Below are 22,906 nucleotides of genomic sequence, written 5' to 3'. Positions count from 1 at the left end.
AGTGATAATTAAAAATTTTTTTCCTCATTTTTTTCTTTTATAGAGAGCTTGTTTAGCTTTCATAGTAAAAAAACAAAACAAACAAACAAACACACTCCTAGTGAGTAACACACCTGCAGCTGCTGCTTTAGTCTTTGCTCACTAGATGCACTGGCAATGGGTTATCAGAACACATTTCAGCATGTAGTTATTGAACTCTGGTGTGCAAAACACTAATGCTTTATTTTAAGAGACCTGTGATTGCAGTGAATTCTAAAAAAAAAAATTATTGGAAGAAAGTTGAAACTACTGAGTTAAACAGATCTTCCCAAATGACCTGTGTCTTGGTGCCAAAGTCCTCTCCCTTAAAGGACCAGAAGGGCAACAAGGCGCTTCTCCCAGGTCATATGTCTCGGTGACACTGTTTGTTGACACATGAGCTTGAGGTTGAGTGGTCCCAATATTCTAGTGGGGTCATTCTAATGATTTTACATGGTAGGTACCAAATACATAGATATCAGGAATATATTTGTATTTTTTATGACTTTTTTGTGCTGGGTTTGATGGTCTTACCTTTGAGTTGAGCTCAACACAGCAAAGAGGAGTTTATTTCTGTATTAGTAGAAGAGTATAAATCCTCCTTTCATGTCTTTTTTCCCCCAGTTAAGAAATGAAAAAGATAACCAGTTCTTCCCAAATAGTATTGTTTCATTCTAAAATAGTCACAAGTTGTTCTATGTGTCTTAATTTGAGGACACCAAAATTAGCTTTACAGCTTTGTACTGCTAATATTATACTGTTACTGTCTTGTGAAAAAAATCTGATCATTTTATTTACATACCTACTAATTACTTAACATGAGCACTCAAACTGAAGAAGTGGGAAAGAAGGCAAAAGATATGCTAATATATTATAAAGACGGCTTATTATAGATAAAAATATTTGACTTACCTGTAAAAACATTGTACAAGGAAGTCATAACGGAAGTCACATCTTTTATGACACAGGCTCAAAAGCAGGTTGTGGTAAAGAATGATTCGCAGGGGCCAAAATAACCCAAAGACCTCTTTTTCTACCAGCGAATGCTGATATACGATTCTATAATTGCAAGTATTATGCCTATTAAACAACATTTCAACAAATACTTTATAAAACCAGGTCTTATTTTAAATGTGTAAATTACAGAGGGAACACATGTCAAAATACCAATCTGGTTGCACTGCTTAATAGTCACCAAATAGCATTAAAAATCTAATGTCATTGTTAATGTCACAGTTACTGTACCCTTATGTTGTCTCCTTATTTCCTCCTTAAACATTCTTTTATTATAAAGAAATACCTTCAGCAAGGATAACACTAAAGTAAAAATTAACGTAGGCAGAGCAAAGATAAATAAAATGTAAAAAGCCAACCTTTATTCCACTTTGAACAAGTTTGTGAATGTCCAAATAAGGCTCCTTGAAAATGTCTCCTTCGGGTGTGAGGATCTTCACGTAGCCTTCTTTCTCCAGGATGAAGAGCCGGTGGGAGCCGTCCCCACTGTGGAGAGCGCCCACGGGCTGACGCAGCCCACTCACAACCTCCTGGATGCAGAAGCAGCTATGTCTGTGCTTTCTAAACAAAGAAAGAAAACCAGTCAGTTTTGCGTAAGGGAGGGAGGGCAGGGATGTACTTGGCATCCTTTTCAAAACATGTCGCCTCTAGGAATCAATGGTTTGGACAATCCTGAAGGGCTGCTAAACCCAAGGGCACAATATGATGCTTTGAAAATCTTTTCATTTGGAAAAAAAACAAAAAAAGCCTTCTATCAAAAAGTAAAAGAGAGCATCAAATGTGTGTTGAACATTAGGGAGAACACTTTGTCAAGTATGTGATTGTCCCACCATGATGCTGTACACCTGAAAATAATGCAAAATGGTACTGAATGTAAACTGTAATTGCAAATATTTTTTAAATTAAAAATGGAGCTACCATTCACACATCACCCAGCTTCAAAAATTACGGGAAAAGTATGTATTTTAAAACGTCGTAAGCTCATTATCTCATCTTCCAGTGACTAAAATTAGCCTTACTCACAGTAATTAAACCTTCCAGAAAGGCACTCAGAGAGAAAGTTCTAAGATCTGTTTATAAAACTCTGATTTGCTAATAATAATTGTCCTGAATATTTCCACAGTGCCATAATGTAACAACCATCTATTTCAAGTTAATACTATACTCATAAATTCACATGAATCATAGAGAAGCCAAGCTCATAACAGAAGATTAGTAGTCTAAGCATTAAAAGCATTTAAGCTAATATGATCGTAAGGAAGCAAACTACAAAAAAGAAAAAAGGCATCAGCAGGAGTCAGCAAAGAGGCAATTTGCCTTCAAAACCAAAGGATTTGTCAGGTTTTTAAGGAAAGATGAAAGAGCATTCTCTTTATGAACCTGCTGATCTCCTCTGCTTTATCATATTCTTCCGTCTGGTCCAAGTAGTTAGATGCTGGTCCTCTGATTTGTTTTCTCGGAAAGTCTGGAAAGCACAATCCACCGTCTCTCCTCGCGTAGTAAAAGCAAAACTCCTCAGCAGTCGTTTGAAGAAAACCTTTAAAAAATGTAGAAGGACTCATTAGCAATATTCAGTGTCATGTAAAAACACCCTGTTTGAAAGATAGAATACAGGGAAAACATTTTTAGAAACTGTATGAATATTCTAGGAAAGTATATAAACAAAAATAAAAGGAAAGAAAAACATTGGGTATTTTTTTTTTGCTTGGGATTTCCATTTTTTTAACCAAAACGTAAGAAGTTTGGTAAAATATGAAATAAAACTGTATTGGACATTTTAAAACAGTTCTATGAAATACATATTATACAAACCCAGCATTAATCATGTTATTGTATGTGACTTATTTTCAAGCTTCCTCAGTTACCATATGGCACACCTGGGAGCTTATCTGATCACAAGTCAGCATTTTCTGCTTTACAGTACTAATAACTTTCTGAGAAAAACAAATTAGAATCAAGAAAAAGATGGACTAACGGGTGCTAGTTTGGGCCATTTTACAATTCTTATTGCACTGTCACTCACGTATGATTAAATAACAAATCTAATGATGATCACAAGGTCCATATATGCTATAATAAATGACTGATTCACTGTGCAGTGATTAAGCAATGAATTGATGCTAATTTAGAGCCACTATTTTCAAATATGTTGGTGCCTTTTTCTTACACCTCACTTATAGGAGATAATGAGTTTTTTATAAGACAAAAATTATATTTAAAATATCCTTTCAATCTTCTCAGGCAGAACAGCTGACATACCACCCTTTGCTGAAAAAAAAATTATAATGAGCCAAAACAAAAAATGAAAAATAAGCATCCAAAAGATAACTTTTCTTGCCACATTAACACTTTTTATGAAAGAAAAACAGCTATGTTTGAATAAGAAGAGGATTTTATTATAAAACAGAATTTTGACATTGCTTTTATGATTTGAGTTAAAGTGTTGGTTTGGGGGGAGGAGAACATATGAATTAATGATTCACTTCCATATTCTGATAATTTCTGCTATCAAAAGAGTTTGTGGCTACCAGACTTGACTTTACATTAGGTCCTAAATTACTGCTTTTGGTCTCTCATAACTTTAATTATGTTTAATGCCTTGATTTTTACCTAACAAATCAAATTATCATACCCTGATCAATATTGTGATAAAGGTACTTGGTAACTCAGTTGACGTTCAGAAGCTGTATAGCACATTCTAGTTTGTGTGGATTTCTAAGAACAAGAATTTGGGGACAACCAAGCGAGGCTTATCCATGGAACATGTAAAACACTAAAGTTTATGTTCTGTGATCTTGACCCCGGGCCCCTCGAATCTAAAACTAGTCTTGGGAACTGAGGGCCCCAAATGGTTAAAATGATGTAGATTTTTGACCTAACTTTTGGGTAAAACATATCACCCTTAAATTTCTGAGACAGACTCTTCAAGGCCAACATCTGATTAGGCTATTGAGAAACATCTTATCTTTGGAGCCAGATAAAGGAGGCAAGGCAGCTGGGAAAGTTGCTTCATGGGAGGGACGAGGCAGCTGGACGGAGATTATCTTTCTTTGGAAAAAAAAAAAAAATCCAGGATTAGAAATGGAGGAGAGGAACAAAGATTGCAGACCATGTACTCATCTGCAGAAATTCACTGTTTACAAAAAATCACTTTTCTCCACTCATCTTTAATGGCTAAGCATCCAGAGGAAGGCTGCCTAGTAGTGTTCAACAAGTCTGCTGGAGGTAAAAAGAAGAGAAGAAAAACTGAGTTGCTAAATCAAACTTTTTGAATAGTTTTGGGTTCGATCTCTCTTTTTTGGAGATGTATATATGTATATACATGTAATATAATATATTATATATAATTATATATAATATATAATATATAACATATAATATCTTTATATTTATATAATATATCTATATAATTTATATTATATATAAAAGTATATTACAGGTTTATATAATGTATATATTTTATAGATATAGATACTTACTACCAAGCAGAAGGGTCCCATGCCCGTCTCCATGCATTCAGAAAGACTGTCAGACTACAGATACCTATATAACTGAATGTGTGAAGGAGAAATTTTGGGTCACAGAAAGAGTTCAAAGCACAATTCAGAAGAAATTTCTATTAAAAAGAACAACTGCATTCTAGCCTTACAGTCTGCAAACAAATACCATCTTCAGGGGAAATGATGGAACAATGCTGGTGGCTCAGTCCACTTTACCCATTTTATATGGAGTTATTAGCTGGGGATAAACACGAGGAAATGAGAAATCAGAAGATGAATGGAGCCAATTCATAAACTCTGTAGCCCCAGAGGTACCATGCTCTTTTAGCAAATTAGAAACAAAACAAAAACAGAAGGTTAACAATGAATTACTCTGAGCTTTTTACAGAATCTAGATACAGTGAATCACCTACGTGTGAAAGAGGAAGCCAATCAGAAGACTTCTGCATAAAATATGGGCATTTTTCTCACAGCCGATGAGTAAGATATGTTTTTCTGGTAAGAGCTAAAAGGGATCTTGTTCAGGACATTGGGCTACCATTTATTGCCAGGGAAGATGTAATTTACCAGCTGGTACCCTTCTGTTTGGGAGACTACACTGAAGAGCATGTCACTCAGAGTGAGCGTTTAGCTCACCTTGGATTATCATAATAAGATCAAGTCTACTAATGGTGGAAGTTCACTGATTGTTCTAGCAACTGTATTTTTTGTTTAAACGTCTGATAACTTATCAACTGTCTTGGACCTGGAACTATTCTCCTGGGTCATGAACCCAGTCCTACCATACCATGCAGCATCCTATAAAACACTGACATGTAAATAAATATTCTCCATGAAAAATTCTAAGCTCTAGCTTTTCTCTTAGCGTGTATGCTACAGAAAAGTTATTTTTCCTCATTACATGTGGCGTTCATCCTGATAAGGAAAATATTGGGGGAAAAAAAACCCTGTCAGTAAGGCCTGTACTCCAGAGCACTTTTCCAGTAGGGGTGGTAGCTTTAATGTGTCCATCTATTCCCTCCGGTTTGCTGCTCTGGGGACTAATAAGACACATGTGTAAGGTATCTGATTGGGGTCAGGAGTGGCTGTGGACTAGAGAAACTCAGTGGAATCAAATCCTTGACCTTGGCCTCATTACCAACGGGATTAAACCAATTGAACTAATTGGGCACAGACATCTCACACTACAATGACCTACAGACGATGGTCTAAGAGAAATAAAAATCATTTGGATAACGAGTGGGATGGAAGAAGCAAGGCTTTACAGAGTGAGGTATATAAACCATTATTTAGTGAACAGTAAAGCAACCAGTATGTTCATTGTCATTCAGGCAGAAGAAGAGACCTATGGTGTTCAGAAAGGAGCTCGTGTGTGTGTGTGTGTGTGTGTGTGTGTGTGTGTGTTTCTCTGTGCGTTTAATGTAATTTTGGTATTTTTGGAAGTTTCAAGAATTTACTTCCCAAAGTAAATTCACAAGTGGAGAATATGGTTAATAAAACTCTAATGTATCCTCACTATAGCAATTTTTAATGTAACTTCCGTTCTCATTTTTGGTAAAATAAGCAGACTATGAATATTTCTGAATTAAAATTTCTAGAAAGTAGCTGTCTGTCAGGGGTACATGTATTCCAAAGTGGCCAGCGTGTTCTTAAAGCCATGAAAGTGAAGCAAAGGGATAGATCATTTATATATTTATTTCTTTATGTATTGGGCAAGAGAGGAAGACATGGAGGTGTCTCTGGAATTATTTTCAACCCCCTTCAGCATTTGCATTAGCAAAATACATACCTTGTGGTACCTTCCTCTTCAAGTTTTTGATTTGCAGAAAGATGGAGGTTATTGATGAGGATAGTCAAAATATGTTGACTAGTTTCTTATTAAAAAAGAATCACAAAGTAGCCTTTTTTTTTTTACCATTTGGAACTTCGGAAAAAAGTAAACCATGTCATGAAATAGACTTAAGAAGGTGAAAATATTAAAAACTTGCCTTTTGACCAATTTCTGAAAAATCCATGTTCTAGAATTCTAAATAGCCTTCTGGGTTAGGGGCAAGGACTGAGGATCAGGCCGGCTAACAAATTGATCAATGTAAGTAACACAAAGAGTGCGTTATTACAGCTCACTTTGGGGACATGTGTTTAGAGCGATTATGAGCGTCTGATGGGTCCAGAGGAAGCCCCTCTGCTAGTGGCCGGAGCCCACTGGCCTGTCCAGGGAAAAGCACCCTGGCGGCTCCGTCCACCGCTGAAGCGGGGCTTTCATCTGGTTATCTTTCAAGGCAGCCTGGGTGGCCACCAAAAGCACTTGACATCTTGATGCACTTCAGCAGTTTTACATATATACAAACTTTGTAGAAAAATAAATTTGTCATTCGTCACCACATATGTTGATCTGGGGAGTGAGGTGCTTGCCGTTCTGGCTCCTGAGCTGTTTGCTGTGCTCTCTCCCACAGTGGATATCGCTTTCTGGTGTTTGTTTTGGAAGCTAAAATAACTTCAGTACAGGAAGACCCCCCCAGATGAGTTTCTAAATCCAGCATGATTGTCTTTATCTCAAGGAGATGGAGGGAGATGAAAATGCTAACTGTCGATATCACTTTCAACTTAACGGTGGTAAAAGCGAACCTTCAAGGCTTGAAATGTGCAGCAGACCTTTATGGAACCTAATCTGCTATCGCTTCTCGACAAGCTACCTAGGCAACCACGATCCATCCTCCTTTGCTTTGGGGAACCGCGATAAAGAGGAAGAAGCAGCTGGCTTCAGAAAAGGCCTGGAAACATAGTTGTAGTTTATAAAGACAATAATAATATTTTCACATGGAATGGGTTTACATATATGTTATGGTACACCAAAGGAAGCAAGCAACGCTAGTCAAAATGTTTTCCTAGGTTATTAAGAGAGCTCTATAAAAAAAAAATACAACCCCCCCAAAACCCTACATTTCTGGGTCAGAGAAAAAAGCGAAATATGCATAGTAGTTAAAAAAAATTCTCCAAGTGCATCCCAGAGTTCTTAAAGCTTGCTTTTTCCTTCAATGCCATTTAGTTTTATAAACTGTTAGCTTCAGTAGGTTTGTTTGTGTGTGGCTTTGCCTAACTAAACAGAATCTGTCTCGTTAAATTCTTTTCTACCTCTATGTTGATTCTTCCCACTAAACCAACAACCAAAGTTTACAAACTTTTGATGGTAAAATTAATCAACGCCCAAGACTCTATATGTTTATTAGGGTCCAAAACATGATGGTGACCAGGTATATTTGGAATACTCTGAGCCTAAGAACTTCCACATGTACCCTATCACCTTCTCACTGTACAGCTCTGGTTAAGGCCTTGGACGACCCCTGAGGCTGGGTTGTCCTCATCTGTTGAGGGGAGATGACTGCCTTTCCCACCTCCCAGGGGTTTTGAGGAGCAAATTAGTCATTATAGGTGAAAGTGCTTTGTAAGGTGTTACCTTTTTTGGATTTTGAATTGTAGTTTATTTAAGCAACTACCTTCAAAGTCAGTGGACAGTCTGCATTTAGGTGTGTAGAAGACGGGGCTGTCTTGATGCTGACATGGATGGGTAAAGACACCAGCAAGAAATTTGTTGATAATCCAACCAATAATACAATGTGTATGAAGACCACGAACAGTCTCATCAGTTCAACAACAACAAAAAAGAAGAACATTTCAACAAAACCAGCATACTGCTTGTGGACTGATATGACAGTAATCCCTTTTAGAAGCAATAAAAGGCTACAAATTTGAAAAGGTTACTTATGAGGGAAGAATATGTATTTTGAAAGGTGATATATTTTACACTCTTGTATGCAAGCATTTAAGAACAAGTGTCTTGGAAGGACATTCTGCCATGGTTTATTAATTTGTGCATTTTTACCTGGAATATGGCCTCGGCAAGTATAAAAGAATTCTTTGCAATAGTCTTTGCAGAGCAGGGGCAGTACTAGGTCTCGGTCCAGGGCTTCCCGCTCAGGCGAGGGAAACAGGCTCTGAGAATACGGAGAGCAGAGCGCACATTTGATTTCTTCCAGTAACTTCCCGCATTCGGTGTTGTTGGTCACAGAAAATATCTGAAAGCCACAAATCAGAAATAAACTTTTTAGGTATGTTAAGTTAGAGTTAGTTACTTCTTTTTGTGCAATCATGTGCGTACAATAGTATAATTTAGCCAATACAGTTGTCGGAAAGGAATCACTGGGTGACAAGAGAGAATGTCTTTATAAGGCTACAAGTACTCTCTTGTGTGGGATACGTGAGCCAGGGGTGGGGATGGACGAAAGTCTTCTTACTCTTGCAAATCAAAATAGTTGGTCTGTCTCTCAGGTGTAAAAAATTAAATGACAATTATATTTATACACGTTAACTCTTTATCACTTTACTCTGCCTCAAAGTGCATACTGACAAATACTTAACTTCAAAATTCCAAATACTTTTATCCAACTGTACAGAAAGCACATTTTTTTTTAAAACATGGTTTATTTGTGTCTTAGGTAAAAATCGATTTCACTCCTGAAATTCCTAATACGATGTTCTCAAAAATGTTAACTTGAATTATATTTTTCTAATTTCAATTAATTTTCAGTCTACAGATTGCACAGGGAAAGTTTTCTGAAGTGGGGGGAAATATTTCCCTTTCATCGTCAATAAAAATGATACCTGAAGCTGAACCAAACAGGTTTAAGAGCAATTTGTATTATTCGTTGTAACTTAACCAGGAAAAACTTTCTAACTAGCTCTTCAGGTATGTTATATGCAAGAATAAACACAAGAATCTAATAAAAGTACTTTTGTATAGTATTTAGTAAGTACTAATGGGAAAAAGCATACTTTTATCTTTATGCAGTATTATGCATTTTATTTCAATAAGACCACTTGGGCATCATTGATTCATTAAGGTTAGGTCTTGGTGTCTACTATAACTTTAAAACACCGACTTCAGGAGTCTCTCTAATAAATGTAGAGAAACAATATCAGCACAATATTTGAGATGTGAAATGTCTAAATCAATAACTGATTTTTCATATTAAAAAAATACCATAATGGGGTTGAACTTTATATCTTTTCTCAATTTATGTAACTGCATCTATACTTAATCATCTCTTCAGAAATATAAACTGAAATTAATATTTTAATCTCTAGATCACTGCTTAAAGCAAATATTTCATTCCCAATTTGAGGTTCTAATTTGAGTACATTGCATAGCTTCTATTTTTTAGAAAAAGATATTCTTAGTGATCACAAAATTTGTGTCTAAAAGAGCAAAGCAACTAAAAAATATAGTTGAATACAAGCATGCTGAGATTTTAGCATGTAGTAATTAAAAATTCAACAGGAGTTACCCGATTTCAGAAAAAAATCTGTACACTATGTTGTAACTATCTAGAATATTCAGAAGTCATTTTAATCACAATTATACTTACATATTAATTTTTATCAATTGACCGAAATGGCAATTGCTTAAATGGTTAAAGTTTTCTAAAAGGAAGCATGCACCAGACACTTAGAATTTGCATTCCAAGAATATTTTAAATGTCTCTTGTTGTCCATACCCTGGCAGACCTCCCCAGATGTATTCAATATTAATACTGTTAGACTTTGTTCTGTTTGTTTATCACACAACAGTCCTCTAAGGACAAAACAACTGCAGGGTGCTGAAACCACCTCTTTTGCTGGCTGAAAAACTGCAGTGCAATTACCTTTGGTTTTATGGAGAATATGCATGCTTCCTTTTTTTTTTTTTTAATAGCTGAGGCAAAATGATCCCCATGTACTCTCCCAGCTGCTATCCAGGAAGAGCTTGATTTTAGTGCCTAAAGAATTTTGTCTTTTACAATTTTTGGAATGTGTCCTGGCCACAAGATCTCTCATCAAAAGTTTCAGAAATAGGATTCAATAAATTATCTGAAATCAAGTATAATATTATTCTTTGTAAAGTTCCATGCTGTTCCGGCCCAGCAGGATGGTAACATTTTGCTCTGTGTGAGGTCTGCAGTGTAAATACCCATTTGAAGATAGATAGAGCCATCATTCTGGCTTTGGTTTCAATGAACCAATAGTCTTACTGAAGTCAATTAAACTGACTCAACCCAAGTTGCAACACTGTTTTAGACAGATGTGTACTGCTGTGTGTGTGTGTAGGTTTTTTGTTTTTTCTTTCTTTCTTTCTTTTTTTTTTTTTTTTTGGCCTATGTGTCTGTATCTATATAGGTCCTTAACTTTATGTCTGACAATGTCATCAATCTTAAGAAGAAATTTAAGCTAATTTCCTGTTTTGATTTTTAAAAGCCATATATGAAACCATCAAATTATAGTGGTTTAAACTAAATATACTTTGGAAATCATGTAAAACTTCGAAACATTATTACAGCATGCCTAGTAATGATTGTGGCTGTTGCTAACTAATTTATAACATCTGGCAGGTCATCCTTTAATCTTTAGCCACATGAAAGTAAAATCCCTAGAAGAAAGGTAAGATAAATCCTGGAATCCACAGTGAAGCGTGGCCTACAACTATAGCTTATCAACAAATAGTAAAATGGGTGACAGAGACCTTCTGTATTTCTCTTTATTTATCAAGTAACTAAACAAAGAGAATAAAAAGGCCCCCACATGGGACCGATGAGAGGACAAAAGGAGAAAATACATGACAGTATATTAAGATGTCACCTTAAGATCACTTCGTACATAAAAAGTTATTTCTAAAAATCATATGCCTACAAGGTTCTTCAGCTGTTGGGTAGAACACATGGGTCTCTGGACTATAGTGCTGGATTATGTCATTAAAGAGTTCAGTTTCAATTTTAGGCTAATATGTAAATAGATCATTGTACTAAGGCAGCTGTTAAAGGGACCCCAGGATGAGTTATTTGTTTAGTTGGATGTGTTCAACAATAGCCTTTGTCCCTGAAAGAGCCAGAGCAAACAAATGATTGTAAAAGGGCACACTTGAAAACAATTACTTTTCACCCATTCCTTGACAGCTTTGGCTGTGAAACCACCCAAGGTAGAGAGAGATCTTCTATGCTTCTGTGGCTACAAGCTAAATTTTAGAAATGGGAGTATTTCTGTTGGTTGCAGATTCAATTTGGCTAATGGGAATTAGATCCTTTTAGCATGTTGTACTTAGGATCTGCAAAAATATTAAGACAATATAACTTCCTAAATTTTGGCAATCATTATTTATAGTGGTAGCCATCTTGTTACAATACACAAAACTATTAAAATGTACAAAAAGTTAAAATATAGACGCATAATACCACAGCTAAAGAGCTGAACTCAAAGCTAGTTCATTACATGAAAGAAAATGTGTTAGTCTGGATACTGGATTTAATGTCACAGCTGAGCATGCTCAATACTCCTACCTAGTTTGCTGCTATCTATTTGTTTATGAAGTTTTTTTTTTTCCCAATAGGAAAAAGTTACTCCTGTAATTTCTTCAAAAGTTGAAGAAATCTTTCTGGGAAAAAAAATTTTTTTTTTCATAAAAAAGAGCCCTTTCAAATAGCCATCATCTCTTCTGCACACACATTATGAAATAAGACCCTAATATATATTATAAACCAGGAAGGCTTAGGGAAAGAAGGGAAACAGTGAACTTTATTATGAAATAACATGTTTTAAAAACTATTACAACTTGAGACCTAACACAGGTCAAGAACGCACAGGCATAGCTACTTCAAGTCTCTGATTTGAACAATTTGAGTATTGTTGGTTTATATACCTTTTGTAATGAAACCTGCGATGTCCAGTGTACCAAATTTAATTCAGACACATTTCCCAAATGCGTAGGGATTTGTTGAAGATTGGAAGAACATAAAACGGGAAGGAATGTGGGTAGCTAATGTGGCTGATTACTTCCTAAAGAATATTTATTTAAAAACTAAAAACTTTATGTAACTTCTCTTAAGGATCATCACTCCCATCAGCCCCTCTGCCCCTTGCCCCATCTTCACTACATTTAGTTAAGGACAAAGTTTTCATTCCTCATATTCTTCTACAGTATGGCAGGGGTCTGGAAATCATGGGTGTGCTCACAGTATGCAACGCACACAGGGAGACTTAATGGAAACTATTTCTAAAGCTTCCTCTGAATTTCCTGGTTCTTTTGGGATCCCGCTAAAACCCTGCAGATGAGGTGAATGTAGCTATTCTGTGACTTAATTCAATTACAACACAGGAGCTTAATGACATTGTTTTGAATAAAATGCCGGAATATCTGTCCCCTGAACCTCAGACTACTGCTGCATATGGTAAGAATAAAGAGTGAGTTGCAGCTGAAAACCCGCAAGACAGTTCTCACTCATCTGGGAATAGAGGGAGTTGGACAAATGCTCCCTCAAAAGGCATGAACATTTGGACAGAGCTGGGGACTGAAAGAGGATGATGTTCTCCAGTTTCACCCATTAGTGAACCAACTAACAAACACAATGGTGTTGTTGTTATTCTTTTGCCATAAGCAACAGGACTCTGTGTGTGGGCAGCAGTTTAGTGGGGAGGAGGATAAGTCGACCCCTTTTTGTCCTATTGATTTTTTCCTATTTGCATGACTTGAGCAAATTAAATGATGCAATATGGCTTTTTGTTACAAAACAAAGTGAGAGATACCACCCAGACACATATGTTGATTCGTAGGCGCTGTTTACATGAGAATAGAGTGAAATCTACCGTGAACTGAGCATAAAAATTAGATTCAGCCTGGGTATTTTTTTTTTTTTTTTTTTTTATGCCTGGGCCAGCAAGACTGAAGCACAAGTTTTCCAAGAGTCTCTCAGACCTTGACAACTGCAGTGTTGTAACAGAGGAATTCTTAATTAAACCTAAAATGGGGAGAGGGAGGGGGAGCAAAGACACCTGATTGTTTATTTCACGTGCAGTGATTGTTAATGACGTGATCCCCAGCCTTTTCTTTGGAGTACAGTAGACAGCACACATTACCGCCTCCCGTGGCACGAAAGATGTCGGAAACTCAGAAATAAGCTTGTCTTTTCACTCAGCCAACACTATTTTCATATTTGTTTCAACTTATTCACACGAGGAAAATGTAAATTGCCCTTACTCCTGAAACACATTTCTGGAGGAGATATTCCCGGACAACTAAATACCACCGAAAGCCTGAACCGATGATATTTACAAAACATGACCAACAGAGACGGAGAATTGTCTCCGTTTTATGTGGTAAATACGCCCCAGCAAAATCTTTGGCCAGTTTTTCGGGTTCCCCACTGGAGTGCCAGGAGTTCCCTTGTCGCCGGTTAACGATTGTAACGTTAGACAACCCGCTCTGACGGGGCTGGGGGTCATAAACCAGCCGCGCCTCAACACCCTTTACGAGTCAGCCCTCTCCCGACCCGAGCACGTGGAGAAAGCTGCACAAATCTTTTCACTCTAGAAAAATAAACCGGAAACCACAGCCACCTTAATTTACAGTTTCACCGCAGCCAATGCCCGTTTCGATCCAAAACACACTGTTAATCGCGATTCTTTTAAAATATTTACCCAGCCCCGAACGCGGGTACCACGGAAGCTTCTCTTTTCCGAGATAGGCGGTGTGGCACAGCGTCCGGACCGCGGACTCTCGGGGGCGGGCGAGGCGTCTGCGCACCCCGGAGGCACCCACAAGGGAATCTCGCTAGCGCTTTAAAAAAGTTATCTATCCAAAAGAACCCCCCAAACAAGTGTCGCCCTTTTTCCAGCCACCAGCAGTGCCGGGGGCCGCGGGGAACCCCACCCAGCCAGCATGCCAATCGCGCGGCGGTGAGGCGGGTGCGTGCCTACCTTGTGATCCAGGCGCCCCAGCCCAGCGCTGTCACTCCGAAGGCAGCAGGACAGCCGCGGGTAGAAGCCACTGCACAGCATCTCTCCCCCACCGAGCAGCTCCAGCTGGGACATCATCCGCCTGTCTCTCCTTTTCAGGCGCTTGGGGGGGTTCCCATTCAGGCACCTTCTCCTCCTCGCTCCGCTCCCTTCGTTCCTTTCCCCAAACTTAGCATCTCCTTCGAAGAAGCCCAGAGCCACGGCCAGCAGCAGCAGCAGCTTAAATGAGAGCATCTTCAGCATCGTCTGCCCGGAGCGGCCGGGGCTGGGCGCGGGCGAAAGGGGGGAAACGCCACTGCCCAGCAGGGGCACTAGGGCGCAGCTCCGGGAGGAGGCTGCAAGGCGGCGGGACACTGGCGAGGCAGAGGGCGGTGGCGGGGGCGATGCAACTTTGCAAAAAATAAAAGACGATGGTCCAATGTCCGGGGAGAGCCCGAGGAGCGAGAGAAAGTTGTGGGGATGACACCGTGTACAGCTGTGCCAGTGTCAGTGGCGTTAGGGGCTTTCTGCCGCGGCTGGGCAGTGGGAGGAGGAGACGGAGCTGGAAGAGGAGGAAGAAGAAGAGGAGAAGCCGGCCACAGAGGTTCACTTGTCCGTGTAACGGGAGTTGTTTAGGTGAGACAGTGGCAGGAACAGAGCTGGAGGCGGCGGGGCAGGCGAACGCAGGGCCGGCGCTGGGCTCCAGATGATGCTGAGGTCTCCTCTGCCGGCGGCTGCAGCTTCTCACACAGCCTCTCATGTTTCGTTCCCTCTTTTCTTCTTCTTTTTAACTAGCGCGCGGGGAGGTGCTGCCACCGCGCGCCCCTTGACGTCACCGCTTCTCGCGCGCCCCCGCCCGGACTGGGGGGAGGGGAGGGGGCGGCCCCGGCGCGAGCGCGTCCCCAGGGCCCCGCGACCTTCGGGATGCGCTCGGAGGGGTCGCGGGCCACGGCGGTGGGCGGAGGTGGGGGCCCGGCCGAGCTCTCAAAGCCAGCCTCCAGGACGCGGAGCCCAGCGCGCGCGCCTTGCCGGGGCGCCCGGATGGGGGCGTCCGCGGCCCCGGTCCTCCCGCAGGTCGGCCTGGGGCCAGGTCATGGCCCCGACAGTCCCCACCGACTCCTTTATCCTGCCCGCAGCCCCTCCGCACGACCCCAGGCTAAAGGCCGCGGAGCTGAGGCTCCGGGAGAAAGTGAGTAGGAGTGGGCCGCGGGAGGTGAGAAGGGAGGGGCCCCTTCCACAGCCTCCCCATTCGGGCCCCGGCCCGCCCCTCACCCCGGGGGAGGATGAGCCGAGACGGCTGGAGGTGGCAGGAGGGAGTTTTTCGGCCCCTTTCCAACTGCTGGCCCGCACGGACTCTCCTTGTTCCCTGGTGATTTTCAATGTGAAGCTCTAGGCGATAAAGATCTTCCTTGGGGTCTGGTTTAGTGGCGGTTGCAACCCAGATGCTGGGAGCCGCTGAGTAGTTGAGGTGGTTTGAAGACTTCCGAAAAGGGTGCCCATCCTTGGCTAAGGCCCTGCGCGCTACTGGAACGCCACGGACGGGGTGCGCGGTGAAGTCTGCCTGCGGGACGGATTGCGACCACCTGGGCGGGCTGGCCCTGGACGCCCCTTGCAGGGCCCCACCTGTGCCCTGGAACTCTGCCAGGCCCCTCTGGCGATCCCCCGGAAGGCAGGTTTCCCCGGCCCCAGGTGGAGGAGAGGCGAAGAAGCTGGCCGCAAATCAGCTTCATTTTCAATGAGGGGGGAAAAAAATCCTGGGGAGATTTCCTCGGGGGTGTCTTAGTTCTGAAGGATGAACTCATAGCAGGTTTGCTGAGGTCCAGAAGCGGGATACCCTGTGTATCCCGTGTACCTGAATAAATTAAACTTTCTCCCATTTAGAAGCAGTCTGCCTAAAGAAAGGGTTTCTAAAAAGATCTGTATGTTATCAAGAGAGGTGACGACGTTTTCGAGATCCCCACACGTTGGGATTACAGGGGCCGCACACAAAGTGTGCCTAGTACCACTTGAGTATTTAACAGGGGAGATGATTTTCTGGGAGATGGATTTTAAAGAGGAGATAAGTAAGTCTTCCCCGTTCGGCAGTGGAGGAAATGCTGGCCATATTTGGATCTGCTTCACTATCGCGCCACAGATTTTGCCAAGCTCAGGGGAAAGTTGGTGATGGTGGAGACGGGTAGCTGATTGAACTGATTACTGTGAAAGTGGGTCCTGTGGCTAGATAAGGCTCTGCCCCCTTCACTTCCTGAGCCCAGAGTTACTAGTGGAGCTAGATCCCCCCTCAGAAGGTGACCAATGAGAAAAACTGAAAAGAATCTGCTGGAATATTTAGCGCAGTACTGAGCTGAGTGGAAGGCCCCCTCTAACAAACTTGCCGTTTCTCCCAGGCGCTGTTGTATACATATGAATCCTGTGTACACGTGATCTCACACTTGTCTTCTCATCCACAGATGCTTTATCGGACATTTCCTCTGTTTTAAGGACTTATAAAATAAAGGATAGAGTTATTAAGACTTTAAACTCTCACTTAATAAACAGATCTGGAGAGGAACCCCATCCAGATTGAATCACTTACACAATCTCATCTAATTACATTGTTTCAAAACCAGAACCCAGGGGTCCAATCTAGGTTGCACTTGGCTATCCAAGGCTCTGTACCCAAATATCAGTTTTACGTTCTGTTTTCCAAAATAAAAGTATTTCTAAAATGATGTTTCAGTGTTTTGAACTCTCCAAGGGATGAATTCATTTTTGCAGTTTCAAAACAGGCCTTCCTTATGATTGTATTTTGAGGCTAAGGTCACGAAAAGGTAAATTAATTTTGGTTATAAAAAATTATGGAGCTGTTATAACCTATGACCCTAAGTTTCAAGATTTAGAGAGTTTATAAAGGATTACAGAAATGAGACTATCACGACAGTCAATAAGTTGGGTCACTGATGAGACAGCTGAGCTTATTCTTAGTGTCACTGATAAAATTTCCAAATAGTCACTAAGCAGTGTTATACACATGAACTAACTGATGATGTGGGTTTTTCGTTTGTTTGTTTGTTTGTTTGTTTGTTTGTTTGCAGAGGGAGATTGCAAAGCTCAACTACAGCCAGATTGGCAGCATACCTTTCTAGGAACCAAGAATCAACATTGGCTGACTTCCTAAGATTAAACCTTGTTACTCACATGGAGGCTACACAGCCACCTGCACACTGGAACATGAAGAAATGGTCTTCTTCCGTCAGGGAGCTGTCCCTCTACAGAGAAGAAGAAGGGACCCACACCTGACCAAACTCATCCAGACAAATTGGCCTTTTTTAAAAGCAAGGAATGGAGCTGCCCAAGGGTGGCCAGATCCCCACGTTCTGCTCGCACCTGCACAGAACAGCCCCAATCCAGGACTGCCCTCTTCATGCGGGCCGTGCCCTGAACCAAGGCACCTGGCTGAGGCCACAGATGGGAGCGAAGTCCTGCTCGAGCTCCACTCACCAAGCACAGTGCATTGGTGCATGGCCCTGTCTACCCAGGCAACGTGGCTCCTTCTTCTGAGCTGCACCCTGTCTGGGCTAGAAGCAACTAGGCCCACCCCACCCCCATACACCAGTACTAGCTAGGATTATATTCTTTACCTTAGATAGGTTAACGATTCTCATGAACAATTTAGGTTTATCATAAAAGATGAAATATTTGACACAATTGAAGTTGAATAGGTAAAGCTCCAATTATTGCCATGTATGTGAGCTACGTTGATACACATCTCTATGTACCAGAAGTTAGCCCAACTTAAATCTGATAAATGTTTGAAATAAAATCATTTTTGGTATTTCAATCAGTTTTACATATGGATTTCTGGACTTCACGGAAATGTGCACTATGTATTTCATTCCATTTCTACAAATATATACAATATTCCCTCACTTATCACAGGTATTACGTTCTAGACATTCCTGCGAAGTAGGAACCTTGCATTTATTCTACACTCTTAAACCTATATAACTTTAACAACATACATATACAGTACCGCAAAATCCTGCGATATAGCAAAAAATCCGTGATAAATAATTAATATAATATTTTTAAAAATCCTCTGATACAATGAGGCCGCGATAAATGAACTGTGATATAGAAAGGGACTACTGTATTCAGTGTCAGGCACTGTGCTAAGTGTGTACAGTAATGAAAAAAATACAAAAACCCTGCTTCTCGGTAGTTAATAATCTAGCAAGAAAGACAGATGATAAGGTCACAAATTTATGATTATAAATTGTGGTAAGAGCTGTGAAAGAAATACCGAGGTAGAGAATAACAACGTGCACTTACTTCCGATTAAGAAACTGGATAAAGCCTCTCTATGAAAATAACATTGCAGCTGAGACCTGAGGATGAGTTTGGAAGGAGTTTATGAAGTGACTCCACCCTGCCATTAAAAGTACAGAAGCATTTAAATTCAAAAGAGAATGTGATACATTAAAGGGAAAGCACAGAATACAGAAATAGTCAATAACTAAGAAAGGAAGGCTACGGGCCAAATTCATAGTGTGGTTTAGAGACTAGGAAACCAATGAAATTACGCTCATGTAGTTGTCATTTTCTTTTGAATGTACCCTTTCTGCTTTCCTACCTTATCCTTATAGATCTTGAAATCCCAGCTTTTCAGTCAAGTTCTAGGAGTTATTCTAGTTTGAATGGCCCATCAGCCATTGTGTCTCATGTAACCAGCACGCGTGTAGTACATTTTCATTGTTTTTATTTGTGCATTTTTGATAACTGAGATTTATTTTACACGTGGGAGCTGGATATCCATGAGATGGTAAGCTCCACCAGGACAGGAATGACATTCCCTTCTTTGGTGACCCCAGAAAAGATTCTAGTTCAGTCTCATGCCAACTTCTCAGCAAATGCTGCTGACCAGCCAACCTTGTCTGGCTGAATACTTTATAAAGTTTGCAATGGAGGAAATACTTGCATTATAAAATTTTTAATTATTAAACAGAAAGGAAGACAATGTACATGAGATTTCAAAAGACACTGCTATCAAGTGCAATTCTGCAGAGGAAGGGCAGCCAACAGAAGGGCTAAAGAATAAATGGTGAACGCCAGATATAAAAGGTGGCTGCTGGTATTACATGGCGGAAAACTTTTATAAGTAGAAAGGGTACACTCTGAAATAACAATAGATGGTATATCATAGTAAATACATAAAGCAGTAACAGTTGTTTATTAACATTATCAAGCGTTAGGGACTGTACATGATCGTATGTGTTGGGCTTTTATAGATCTGGAAGCACAGTAGGTTTGTTTACACCAGCGTCATCACAACACATGAATAAATACCTGGCGCTATGACATTGTGACATTACCACAACTACAGCATTACTAGGAAAGAGGACTTTTTCAGCTCCATTATAATCTTACGGGACCACTGTAGTACATGTGGTCTGTTATTAACCGAAACGCTGTCATGCAACACATGACTGACTGTGCATTGTCAGGAAAGGTGTTTACAGAGAGAAACTTGAAGCAGCAGGTCATATGTTTGCAGATGTCGGCAAGCACGGAACGGCAAGTCAAAAACCACAAAGTAACAAGCTTGGTATGTTTAGCAAAGAGACCCAGGTGGCTAGAGCAGAGTGAGTGACAAGAAATGACAAGGAAGGAGGCCAGAGAAGGAGCCAGGGGCCTGGATAGCATAGACTCTGGTAAGCTATGCTACAGACTTTGGCTTTTTCTATGAATGAAATGGTCATCACTCAGGGGTCTTGCCAGAGATAAAGAAACTCTGCTAGTTAGTTCCCATTTCCATAAAATGAATGGAATACAAGGAATTGGCTAAATGGATATCAGGAAACTGAAAAAACCAAAAGGGAACACAGAAATACAACAGTAACGGCAGGGAACAGCTCCCACACCTGGGGACCGAGGAACGAGGCCAGTCAGGGCTAACAGCCTCGAAGCTGATTGGAGAGCCCTGGTGGGACTGAAGCGATGGGGCTGCTGCCCCGCTGGTGCGTAGGCCCCTGAGTTGGTGAAATGAGTTGATTATGGGAGTGTTGGAAGAAAACCCAAGACAACTGTCAGGATGCATTAGTGTCGTGGGGCTGCCCTAATAAAGCACCACGAACTAGGTGACTTAAAGCAACAGACGTGTATTCTTTCACAGTCCTGTAGGCTACAAGTCTGAAATCCAAGTATGGGCAGGGTTGGCTTCTTCCGAGGGATGTGAGGGAGAACCTGTTCTGGACCTGCCTGCTAGTTTTGGCAGCCTCAGGGGCTCCTTTCCTCATTTGGGAGATGGTGTTCTCAGTATCTTTACCTTGGATTCCCTCTGCCCATGTCTGTCTCTGAGTCTGTACTTTCCCTTGTTTTAAGGGCATCAGTCACGGTGGATTAAGATACACTTCATCTGAACTTCATTATCTGCAAAGACCTTATTTTCAGATCAGGTCACAGTCTCAGGTGCTGGGGGTTAGAACTTTACCACTTTTTTTTTTTTTTGAGGAGGGATGGGCACAATTTAATTCATAACCCAAGATCAGGGCTCATTGCCAGGGTGGTACAGGCAGAAAAGCAAGGTAAAAGGAAGAATTAAGTACAGTATTCGCTCACTTACCATGGGTATTACGTTCTGGACGCACCCCCCCCCGCCCTGAGAAGTAGGAACCTTACATTTATTCTACACTCTTAAACCTACATAACTTTAACAACATATGTATACAGTATCTCAAAATCCCGCGATATAGTGAAAAATCCGCGATAAATGATTAAATATAATATTTTTTAAAATCCCGCGATACAGTGAAGCCGTGATAAGTGGGCCGCGATATAGAGAGGGACTACTGTACCATCATTCATCCTTGCCTTCCAGCCTCTCTTTTGTGCTCTGTCTTAAGGCAGGTTATAAAGCAGAGCCCCATACAGGGGACCTTAGGCAAGTAATTTATTGAAGGAGTATCCTTCAATGAAGCAGGGGAAGAAAGCTAAATAAGGATGAAGCTAAGGATGAAAGCTGGTGCCTGGCTTCGGCCTGATCCCATGGGCCCTTGAGAACCTAAATTGCACCTTAGAATCTGTCCTCACCTGAGGAGAGAGCGGGATGGGGTGAATGATTTTTCTAACCCATGGATCTGTTGGTTAGTCTTTGTAGGTTGCTCCCTAGGGAGGCAGAAACCCCCAGGTAGCCAGGTCAACAAGCTTCCAAGAACAGTTCTCTGGAGAACAGACAGCTATATATTTTTGAGGAATTTGTCCATTTCAGCTGCTGGCATAAAGTTGTTCATAATGTTTCCTTGTTCTCCTTTTAATTTATGTAATCTGTAGTAATGATAATTGCTACTTTGTGTCTTCTGCTTTATTTTCAGTGTAGCTGGAAGTTTATGAATTTAACGGGTTTTCTCAAAGAACAAGCTAGCTCTTGGTTTCGTTGATTGTGTCTATTGTTCTTGTTTTTTATTTAATTGATTTCTTCTCTGGTCTTATTATTTACACTCTTCTGCTTATTTTGGGTTTAATTTTCTCTGGTTTTGCTAGTTTCTTAAGATGGAAACTGAGATAATTAATTTGGGACCTCTCTCAATTTTTTCCTTTCCTTCCTTCCTTCCTTTCTTTTCTTATTTCCTGCAAAAAGCTTTATTATTTCCATCTGGTCCAATGCACAGGAGAGGGTCCCAGGATGATTAAAAGGTTGCCTAGTGGTTGCAGGGAGAGGCTCAGGCAGAAGCCAGACATAGTGGGATGGAGGGGGGCCCCTCAAAGGCCTCTGGGCTCCAAAGGCTCCTAGTCGTGCTGGAGGGTGAGCCTTTCCAAGAGACGCTCTCCACCCAGCCTGGGGGCCTCCAGCCTGTAGAGGTTGATCAGCTGTCACCCATCTTCTTGATGAGTTTCACCTCCTCACCCAGGAAGTGGTTCTGCAGGAAGTCACAGAGATGAAGCTCCGTGCTGGCAGAACCCAGGCCCTGCAGATCCCAAAGGGCCTGGTTCAGGTTCCTCTCCAAGGCCAAGGTGGCTGCCATGATGTCCCGAGTCTTACCCCACTCATAGTGGGAAGGCTTCTGGGCGTCCTGGAAGAGAATGCAGCCACCGTGCTGGTTGTGCATCTTCAGGAGATGCTCGCGGCCCTTGCACTTCTCCTGGGCCAACTCGTGGAAGAAGTGGCCCACGCCCTGCAGAGCCCCATCATCGTGGTGGAAGCAGAAGCCCAGAGAGAGGTAGGTGTGGGAGGTCTGCAGATGCAGGGCGGCCAGGCAGTTGATGGTGGCCTCCAAATTGGTGGAATAATTCTGATGAATTTGGGAGCTCATGGTTGCCTGGCGATAAGGAGTTAAGGTCCCAAAGTGGTGTTGGCTGGTCTTGGAGGCTGAAGATGGCTGAGGTGGTTCCGAAGGTGGTGACTGGAAAAGAGGTTGGAGGGTGGTGGGAGCTGAAAGAAGGGGTGTCCCTGGGTCTGTTCCCCATAAACACTGTTGAAGCAAGAGAGATCCCATGACTGCCAAGGGAACTGCCTCTCATTTTCTAACATAGGCAGTTGGTACTCTCCCTTTTCTCCTAAGTACTGCTTTAGCCACGCCTGACAAATTTTGAAATGTGTTTTC

General features: G+C 41.3%; 1 protein-coding gene, 1 long non-coding RNA gene and 1 pseudogene across 2 annotated transcripts in view; 1 reads left to right on the top strand and 2 right to left on the bottom strand.

Moving 5' to 3' along the window:
* Nucleotides 1-15,116, bottom strand: part of HHIP (hedgehog interacting protein) — a 78,924-nt gene extending 63,808 nt beyond the window's left edge. The window contains exons 1-4 of the mRNA XM_090288650.1: nucleotides 14,310-15,116; nucleotides 8,413-8,605; nucleotides 2,413-2,569; nucleotides 1,392-1,593 (exon numbers count right to left, since the gene is read on the bottom strand). Coding sequence (XP_090144776.1) covers nucleotides 1,392-1,593; nucleotides 2,413-2,569; nucleotides 8,413-8,605; nucleotides 14,310-14,591 — 834 coding nt within the window. The 5' untranslated portion in view covers nucleotides 14,592-15,116. The remainder of the gene's footprint in view (nucleotides 1-1,391; nucleotides 1,594-2,412; nucleotides 2,570-8,412; nucleotides 8,606-14,309) is intronic.
* A 98-nt stretch (nucleotides 15,117-15,214) lies between these two features.
* On the top strand, nucleotides 15,215-18,147 carry LOC149999259 (uncharacterized). The gene is made up of 2 exons (XR_016513353.1): nucleotides 15,215-15,516; nucleotides 17,402-18,147. It is a non-coding gene; the product is annotated as an uncharacterized LOC149999259 (long non-coding RNA).
* Nucleotides 18,148-22,091: 3,944 nt separating this feature from the next.
* Nucleotides 22,092-22,615, bottom strand: LOC149999258 (ferritin light chain pseudogene; annotated as a pseudogene).
* Nucleotides 22,616-22,906: the final 291 nt, after the last annotated feature.

This window comes from Furipterus horrens, unplaced genomic scaffold (assembly GCF_987537825.1).
Source record: "Furipterus horrens unplaced genomic scaffold, mFurHor1.1.pri manual_scaffold_10, whole genome shotgun sequence".
Classification (NCBI taxonomy): domain Eukaryota; kingdom Metazoa; phylum Chordata; class Mammalia; order Chiroptera; family Furipteridae; genus Furipterus; species Furipterus horrens.
This window is presented reverse-complemented; position numbering and strand designations above follow the sequence as displayed.